Source organism: Nanorana parkeri, unplaced genomic scaffold (assembly GCF_000935625.1).
Source record: "Nanorana parkeri isolate BGI_ZX_2015 unplaced genomic scaffold, ASM93562v1 scaffold371, whole genome shotgun sequence".
NCBI lineage: Eukaryota > Metazoa > Chordata > Amphibia > Anura > Dicroglossidae > Nanorana > Nanorana parkeri.
In genome coordinates, this window is record NW_017306639.1 from 460,714 (window position 1) to 470,829 (window position 10,116).

The 10,116-nt window shown below is 45.2% G+C and overlaps 1 protein-coding gene across 4 annotated transcripts in view; it reads left to right on the forward strand.

The window, feature by feature from the left end:
• Positions 1-10,116, forward strand: part of ST3GAL3 (ST3 beta-galactoside alpha-2,3-sialyltransferase 3) — a 239,790-nt gene that overhangs the window by 112,321 nt on the left and 117,353 nt on the right. For all 4 annotated transcript variants that reach the window (XM_018558973.1, XM_018558971.1, XM_018558974.1 and 1 more), the window contains one exon: positions 8,499-8,541. In XM_018558973.1, the coding sequence (XP_018414475.1) occupies positions 8,499-8,541 (43 nt within the window). The remainder of the gene's footprint in view (positions 1-8,498; positions 8,542-10,116) is intronic.

Sequence of the window (10,116 nt, forward strand, 5' to 3'; positions counted from 1 at the left end):
GAATAAAGTTTCATCAGCCAACTGTCTCACCAATTACGCACCGTGAGTCATCGCGTAACCTTTCACATATTCGGATCTGGGAGACTGTCTGCACCCATTCCCACCCTGCACCGATTAATCCAATTAAACTTGGCGGTTTCACGTAGCTATGTACAATGACGGTACACAGGACCTTTGTACATCCCCAAAAAACTTTTTGTCGTTAAGTCATCGTGTAACCAGTGCCACATGGACACAAAAAAAAATCAACTTGTAATCTTCATTTTTTTTTTTTGTACTTCAATTGGAATTTTGGCCAAGTGGATTTGGAGAAATCGGATCACCTGAAACCAGTGCAAACTGTCCTCCGTTTTCTAGATGTTGTTCAACAATTTGCAGACGTGAGACGATAGTTGTGAGGAGATGATCCGGCCTTTAGAGGAGCAGTTCAACCTTTATAAAGGTTTCAGTAGGTACAGTTTTTGCTGCGTACATCCAACCACTAGGTAACTCGCCCTTCAAGGCTGAAATTTTAATTGAGGCTGCGGTCAAAGAAGCGGTGACCACACAATGGCGGGTCCCTCAAAACTCAAAGAATGTTCAACGTTGAACGGGTTTCAAACTTTCCCTCACGTCTCCCTGCAGTGATTCCCCCGCACCGATCCTCCAACGCTGACTGGAGGAACGAACTAGGGAGGGGGCGGGTACAGCTGGCTCTGCCTCTAGATAGGCAGAGCCAGCTGTCACTCACGCAGCTGGGTGGATCTCCACAGTAATGTCGGAATCCGTTCCCTGCTGCGGTGCTCTCAGTATACTGCGAGTTGTAGCTCGTGGTATACTGAGCTTTGGGTCACGTGAGTATACGCTAGTATATGTCCTCCTGTGATCCTGAGGAGAACTATGGGGGAAAAGCATTTACCCCATAGTTCTCCTTTAAGTAACTTTTTCTTCTAAACCTTTAACCACTTTAGGACCAGAGCAATTTTGGCAATTTTAAACTCCCCCAATAGGACAAAGGAAAAAAAGAATATGTGATTTAGATTTCTTGGATCTCACGGTTTTATTTTTCTATAGAAGAACAGAAAGACCTTAAAAAAAATAAAGTTAAGTAATCAAAAGAATATGTAGGGAAAGTACGGGCATGAGAACGCGCACTCCGTATTGTAGTATATATAACAGGGAAAGGTTTTTGTATGGTCTCGGCTCAGAATTCTCTCACAACTCGCCGAAAGTTTCACAAGAGCGAACACGTCCGGAGTGTCAGGTTCTGCTCGGCCCCGTCTCCTGTGATTTGGGACGCGCGGGTGATGTTCTGTAATTCGCCCTCCTCTATGGCCTTCTGTTTTATCTACATCCGGCTCACCGACACGGTGAAATACAGCCGCTTACTATGCTGACGAGTTTACCGTTTGAACTTTGACAGCCGCAAAACCACGACATTTGATCAAACCTTTTATATCAATCACATACATATATCATTAATATAGCCGCCGGCTAATTCCCTGAGACGGTAGAATTAATCACGCTGTCAGCACGTCTACTTATCATCCAAACCTCATCCACATATATGAAGCCTGTAGGTGTTTTGTGTCACGCATTGGCTGCATTCGGTGTTTTGTTTTATTCTATGCATCGTCCGTGCCAGGGTTGAAATAATTGTTTTTTGTTTTTTTTACGACACACGACCCGCGACAGCAGGACCCTTTGCCCCATTGGATTGCATTGGAGCGCGATATCGCGCGGTAATTTGCCGCAATATCGCGGGGAATTACCGCGCGATAAATCGCTCAATGTGACCGGGGTCTAAACGAGCCGATGTACAATACTGAGTCAAACTTCCATCCCATGCTCCTGGAACCATGCTGATAACAGATTCTGGGTGAACTCCGTACTAGTCTCCCGCCCCCTCAGGGATTTCACTCCCGTGGCATGTAAGAAGTAACGGAGGGACCTTCACAGGTAACACCCCTTCGGCCAGCTATCCCCAAGGCAGGTGATCACTCCCCTAGCGTAGTATTGGATGCAAGCCACACTGCAGGGTTGAAATAATTGGTGATATTTTGTCCTGTCGGTTCTAGAGAACTCATTTCATGTTGCTCTTCGGTAAGGTTTGTTCATTCAGTTGTCGCAGCATCATCGACGAAAACAAATGTGTTTTAATTATTGCTCCTTCTTTGTTTCGAAAGCAGCCAGAAATGATTATGCTGCCAACGCGTCTTTTGGAGGCCGGCTGCGTGTTTTATATCACACATTGGCTGGCTTGGGGTGTTATGCCTTTTCCCTGCCAGGGCTGAAAATACCGTTGGTGATATTTGGCGGCGTCGGTTCCGAAGACAAATATTGATAGAAAATGAATATTCATGCAGGTTGTTCAGGCCAGTCACATCAAATTTGATTGCATAGTTACATAGCATTTGAGGTCGAATAAAGACACAGGTCCATCAAGTTCAACCTATTGCGTGTATGTATGTGATTCTGCATGTTTATGCGTGTGTATAGGTACCTGTGTGATCTTGTTTTTAAGGGTACCTGTGCCCCTGTATGTTCCGGTCTCTGAGGAAATTGTCCAAATGCTTTTTGAATGATTCAACACTCTCAGCTGAAACTACTGATTGTGGCAGCGAGTTCCAGACCCTAACCGCTCTAACTGAAAAGAATCCCCTACACCAAGAATCCTGCGAACCTTGGGTCTTCGTCCATGGACGACTTGGCGCGTACAGCCCTCCATATCTTTCCACTCTGCGCTAACTAAACACTCATCGGACATTTATTGCTTCCCACCAGCGTCTATTTAGACATTCGTCTTGTATAACTCGGCTATTGCATTTCTAGCCGTCAATCTGAGAAGAGCAGACACACGGTGCACAGGAGCCCACTTCCCACGCTATGGCTGGTCCAGTTGGGTGAGCGCGCTGCGTTGGTCCTGAGGTTGCTCATAATGTATATCTCTCCTATAATCCTACCAGCAGCGCAGGTCGTGGGGCCCAGGAAGTTTGCCCATTCTTGTTTTTTAATATACGGAATCGTCGGCCTATTCTTAGTTTGCATGTGAAATTTACATTTCATAAATGATGGGTAACGTTATCTCTACATAAACATTTATTGAGCGATATTTCCCAGAGAAAGCCATGACTGATGGGCAGACTGAGGAGGGGAATGCGGCTCCGCTTTTGTTATTCTTTCGGAGCCTTTCAACCATTTTCTTCTTACAAAATGGCTCATATTGGCTTCTCTGGGTGTCAGATTTGGGTTTTCTCTCATCTTTGGGGCAACATGGTGAGCAGAGCTGGTCCTTCGTTGAGTTTGTTTGCTCTCCCCCTCTTGTGTCCGTCAGAGTCTTTTCTCTTCCACCATTCTCCCACAAAGAACATACTGTGTCAGGATCTGAACCCAGCAACTGGATCTGAACCCAGGAACTGGATCCGGATCTGAACCCAGGGCCTCTGCTGTAGTTGGCAGTAGTTCTACCTGCTGAGCCACCTTAGAACCTTGGATAGCTCCTTGTCTGATCTCATATGTAATCCTCAGGTAAACCTAGTTTCTGCTGAACTCCTTGCTCCTCCCTTGAACTTCCTATTTAAGCCACGCCTCTGCACTTCCTGTTTGCCAGATTATTGTGCTCCTGCCAATATCTTGCTTCCTGCTCCCTCTGTGATACAATCCGCTCATACTGCTACCCGTGTACCGACCTTTGGCTGCTGATTTACCGACTACTCTCATCATCTTTTGCTTCGTACCTGATACATTTGACTGCTGACCTCGGCTTGTTCGCTGACTACGCTTCTGCCTGCTCCTACACTACTACCGTCTGCTTGTGTACCAAACCCGGCCTGTTATACAACGAAGTTGCCTGCTGCTTCAGCTACTGGACTCCGAGCCTGATCCCAGATCGTGACATACTGGTAGATTAATTTCTATAGCCGGACTTCAGGCAGCAACAAAAGACACAATTTATGCAAATCAATACTCATTATTACAGCAGTGCAAGTGTCTGAATTTGACGTGGTATCAGCCTCTTGTAGTCCGTATACTGAAGAGCTTAGACTGGGAGATGGAGAAGCAGTACAAAGAGTCAGTGCTTATGTGTTAATAAGGTACATGCTGGTGCAAGGAGACATCAGAGTGACAAAGAGATGAGCTCAGTCAGCTGATTCTCCTTTCACTGTCCAGTCCATGGCTGCAACTAACGATTATTTTTATAATCGATTAGTTGGCCAATGAATTTTTTCGATTAATCGGATTTAAAAAAATTAAATAGCACCCTTAATTTCAAATAAAATACACAAGTGGAGTTTTTACAAACATCAAGTTTACTTCGGAATAAAACTGCATGTACAGTTTTTTTCAACCGCACCATACTGGAACTGCATTTCCAACTGCATTGCTGTACCGCAGAGTCCTCAATCTCAATGAATCCCAGCACTCAATGAACAGGAAGCATGGAGTACAGAGGCCTCCTGTTCATTCATAAATCGCGGAGATAGTAAACAGATACTATGACCACAATCATGATTGAACAGGAAGTGATGTAGATCACTTCCTGTTCATTCATAATTGGGGACACAGTATCTGAATACTATGTCCTCAGTTATTTACAAACATCGTACTGATCACTGCGATGCTTGAATATTTGCTGACAGGGGACCATCAACGAATATTTCACATATTTGCTGATCCTCCCGCAGATCTCCTCCCCGCACCACCTCCCTCGGCCTCCCGACAGCTTTCTCCTCCCTTCACTGGCAGGAGAATCAGATCTGTGTCCCCTCCGATCCCCGCTGCCGTTGCAGGTGGGAGAGAACAGCGGGGATCAGAGGGGACACGGACCGCAGCATGCAGCCAGCTTCCAGCGGGGAGGAAAAAGCGGCACAGGGGCGAGGGGTTTGTGAAGTTTTGGTGGATCTCTTCTCACTGCTGGGCACTGGCTGCAGGGGTCTGTGTGCCCTCCGATCCCCACTGGTAGCAGCAGGGATTGGAGGGGATACAGAGCCGATGAAACTCTGGCTCCCAGCACGGATGAGGCAACCAAGGGACCCAGGCCAACTAATCAATAATGAGAATAGTTAACAACTATTCTCATTGTCGATTATTATTAGTTGGTTACGGCACTAGTCCAATCACAGGCTGGGGGAGGGACAAGACCTGTCTGTGTTTTTGAACTGCAGCTGGGAAAAATCAGGTCCCATCCCCCTGCCAGGCAGGGCTGTGCTGCATGCCAGAACTGGATAGAGAGGACATTAAATCCTTTGGCAGGAAGAACAGCCCCCATATATGTACTTTATCATTAGAGGTGCACCGAAATGCAAATTTCAAAACCGAAACGAAACCGAAATAAAAAAATGTCTGCCCGAAACCGGAAATATTTTATTTTTATTTACTTTGTATGAATTTATTTTTATTTATTCATTTTTATGAAATATTTTTATTTTTTACTTTACTTTTAGGGGCTTTGGGGAAATATTGGGGGTCTACCCAGACCCCTGATATCTCCCTTTTAAAATAGAAAAAGAGATTGAGGACACAGAGTCCTCAGAGACACACAGAGTCCTCAATCTCTTTTTCTGTGTCCACTGTTATCAATGAATAGGAATCCTCTATACTGAGTGTTCCTGATCATTCATAACATGAGGACAGAGTGTGTTTACTATAACTACAATCATGAATGAACAGGAAGTGATATAGATGTGATGTAGATCACTTCCCATTCATTCATAATTGAGGATATAGTAACCATACTCTGTCCTCAATTATTTACAAACACTCAGCGATCACTGACTGTTTGTACCGCTCTCCATCCTGACAGCTGTCACAGGAGGCTGGGCAGGGGGCGGTGCGGGGAGGAGAGCTCAGCCTCCTGTGACAGCGCGGGCTGTCTCCGCCCACAAACCGCTCTGCCGGACTGTGATAGGAGGCTGAGCGGTGGGGGAGGAGAGACGCCGGCCACTCACAGCCCTCTCCTCCCGCAGCGCTCGACCGGCTGTCACAGTTTCTCCCCTCCCCGCTGGGACACAAAGCAGCGCTCAGCGGGGAGGAGAGAGTACACGGATGTGCCGCTGTATCGGCCAGCAAATGGCACTTTTTCGGCATTATGCCAAAAGTGCTATTTTCGGCCGATATGTTTCGGCGGACGATATATCGGCGCATCCCTATTTATGTGTGTATTTAGTGTTTTGTCTGAAATTCAGCTTTAAAGTTAATGGCATCTTAGCGAGGTTGGCCCACAAAGTGAGCAAGAGTGTGGAATGAGCATTAGATTGTAAGCTCTGCTGGCAGTATCGGGTTTGTGTGAATGGCTGTAACTGCAAAGTGAAGAGTAATATCTGTGGGTAAAAAAATTTCTATTTTGATATGCAAAACATACAATATTCACAACCAACAAAAGATGAAGCCGTGGAAATAAGATTTGGTCATTCAACATTAAACAAAGCTGAAGGCAAGATCTTTAAAGGCGTTTACTCCCTCAAAGATTAAAATTCATTCCTTCGTCTCTCCTCTGGGTTTCTATGGCTATTACGGTATGGGTGGTCTTACCCCCCTTTTGGTGGTCCCGCTCTTTTATTTTTAAGATGTATAAAACCTCCAAAGTAACAAACTCAGAATTAACATATTAAAAAAGCGTTCAGCCTAATCCACAAGAGGAACTTTATAAAAAAAAAACCTATTAGCATATTCGATTGGCTGCCACATGGACCACAGCCATATCTGGGAAATCTCCTAGAATTATTCCTAATATAAAGCCCTCGGCCGAGGTTGAAGATGTTCATGAGAAAGAACGTTATTTTCCTATCGCCAAATGCAGATCTTTAAGATTGATACAGCATGGAGCTTTTGATCTTATTCCTTAGCCTTTGGATACAACCATTGCATGACTAAATTGAGAGGCGCGTAGAGGACCAGTACAAATGTGCTCCTTACCAAAGTTCTTGAAGTGATTGTAGCCGTATTAGTACGCTATTGGAATGCGGTTGTGTCCTGCCCATGATACTTTATTTGTTTGCCCTAACATCTCAATTTTCAGGACCTGCCACCTTCTTCTAAGGCCCAAGCAGTAAGGTCCAAGCAGTACTCTCTGACCTTCAAGTACTGCTTGAGCCTTAGAAGAAGGAGGTAGACCCAGCGATCTTTACTTCTCTATATCTGTAGGGCCCGCCACCTTCTTCTAAGGTCCAAGCAGTAAGGTCCAAGCAGTACTCTCTGACCTTCAAGTACTGCTTGAGCCTTAGAAGAAGTAGGTAGACCCAGCGATCTTTACTTCTCTATATCAGTAAAAAAAAAAAAAGTCAAGGCAACTAGACTTGCTGTATTTTTCTTGAAGACGTTTTACTGGTCATCCAACCAGCTTTCTCAATTCAGAATGACTTGTACAAAATATTCGCTGGGAATAAATATGGTGAATGTTACTCTAATCCACATCATCTGTTAGTCTGTTGAGTGCATTTGCATAATTGGAGTCTAGGATGTGTTATTAACCTGTTAAAACAGCATTGTATGTGGCAGACAATAGATGTCCCCGCCCTCTATTCAAGCTTGGCTTCTCCATCTTTACATAAATGGCCTCTTTCACACCTCTTTTAAACCAGTCCTCCTCCCTGTCTAGGATGCGTACTTGACCGCCTTCAAAGGAGTGACCTTTTTCTTTAGATGTAGGTATACTGCTGAATCCTGACCAGAGGTTTTTACTTCTCTATGGATCTGCTCCTCTTTCTCTCTCATACACAGACAATATGCCAATATTAACATACACTATATGAACAAAAGTATGTAGTTTACGCCCCCCCTCCCCATTTCCACCCCACATAATGGAGTTAAATGTTTCCAGTGATGGATACTATTAAAGGAGAACTATGGGGTTAAGTCTTTCCCCCATAGTTCTCCTTAGGGTAACGGGAGGACACAAACTAGCGTCCTCCCGTCACCCTAGGCTCAGTATACAGGGAGCTACAGCTTGCGGTATACTTAGACGCCGCAGCTGAAGCGGATCCCGACAATTGTGCCCGGGATCCGCCCAGCTGCGTGACTGACAGCTGGCTCTGCCTATCTAGAGGCAGAGCGAGCTGTACCCGCCCGTTCGTTCCGCCAGTCAGCGCTGGCGGATCGGAGCGGGGAGGAATCCAGCCACTCCCCTGTCACGGCAGAGAGCCGTGACAGGATCGAGAAGTGAGCGAACGCCGGTATGTGTTCGCTTACCTCCCGATCTACTGAGCCGATCTGTGACAGTCTCATTGTCACAGGTCGGCTAGAACTATGAGGTGAGTGAAAAGCACTCCCCCCATAGTTCTCCTTTAATGGTAAACATAGTATCACCCTTCATACAATGTTCCATGTTCCGCCCATAGTTAAGGTGGAACATACCCCCCCACGTACCTCAATTGCACGGTTGTTCTCCCTGCCGGCTTCTGAATATTTTTTAACCTATAAAAATATTTTAAAAACCTATAACAGCTGACACTTTGCTTTTCATATCCTTTTATACCGTTACCCTGTGAGATAAACATCCTGTACTTTCTTCTTCCTTACAGAATATGACCGCCTGGGATTCCTGCTTAAATTGGACACTAAACTGTAAGTACGAGAGACGCGTTAATTTAGCCTTGAAAGCATTTTGCACTGAATTTATGTCTGTATATTAATATTTACATTGTAAATTCCACCTGAGCCATAACATTAAATAATATTCTAATATACAGAGTCCAATGCCCTCCTCTGTACAAACTTCAGTATAAATTCTAGCCAGAATAAAATGCGATCATGTTTTCCGTGCTGTCATTCTGTCTCGTAAAATGAATAACTAGGCTTTTATCTCACGCGTGCTTCGGGAGCTGTGCTGAATATTCATCTGTAATGTGCTCCATATTTTTCCATGCTTTAAAATGAACACAAGGAGATTTTCAGGCAGCATGGTCTTTGGAGAGAGGTGCGGTAATCAGCAGGCACAGGCACAGACAGAGAACAGGGACAGAGAACTGGAGGATGGAGAGCTGCAGGTACCGAGGGTAGTTGATACTATGTCATCCTCATTCCCCCTACATCACTTACTGATGTATGTTTCCCCCTCCATACCATCTGTGCTCTACCCAGTGAGCATCCCCCAACCTCTCCACCTATAATAGATTAATCTAACATGTGTATACTACCCCCATATTAACCACCATGGGAAAGAGCTGCGATGCGTCTGCCTGATGGGTGCTGTAGTCCCAGGAGGCAATGTCGGTACCTTGGTGGCTAATGGGCCCCCCCCCAAGTGATGAAACGCCAGGGCCCAATCACAGCTGCGGGCTCCGTTAACCGCCTCAGCATGCAGCAGGACCAACTCTCCACAGCTCCTTCACATGGCGGTGAGGGGTTGTGGGGCCCTTCATAGTTTCTTGCATCGGGCCCTGAAGTTTCTAGTTACGCCTCCGCAGAAGGGAATATAAATATTTATAATATTCATAAAGCCAACAGCTTTGCAAGGAGCATAGACATCTACCCATATATCCTGGCGACCCGCTGAGCCGCTTGTGCAGCTGTGTTTCCAGTTGTCACCTATGTATGCCGTGGCAGCACAATACACAGCAAAGCAAAAGGTTTGTGGACTCCTGACCATCACATGAGCTTGTTGGACCTCCCATTCCAAAACCATGGGCACTAATATGGAGTTTGCTCCCTTTGTGGCTATTCCACCCTCCACTTTTCTGGAAGGCTTTCTACAAGATTCCAGATAAATAGAACCCTAGAGCAGTTCAACCTTTTTTGTGCAAAGGCACACTTTTTTCATGAAAAAAATCACGAGGCACACCACCATTAGAAAATGTTAACAAAATGTACCTCTGTGCATATGCCCACAGTTGATCCAGAGGAAGGCAAAAACAAACAAACTGTAAAGCAGGGCAACAGGGCAAAAAATTACTTCCTGATCCCATAACGCAATTGGTTTATTTCCTGGATCAACAATCTCTGATGTTTTTTTACTTCTATAATATTAATATTAAGCTATATTTTGCACATTTAGGAATGAATCCATATTTGTTAAAACAATTTACTGAGTTAGCTAGAACTAGTTCCCAAGACCCCTAAGGTAGGCTATTCCACATTTTTACAGCTCTTACTGGGAAGAAGCAAAAACAGACGTAATCCCCCCATAGAACCCTCCACCAT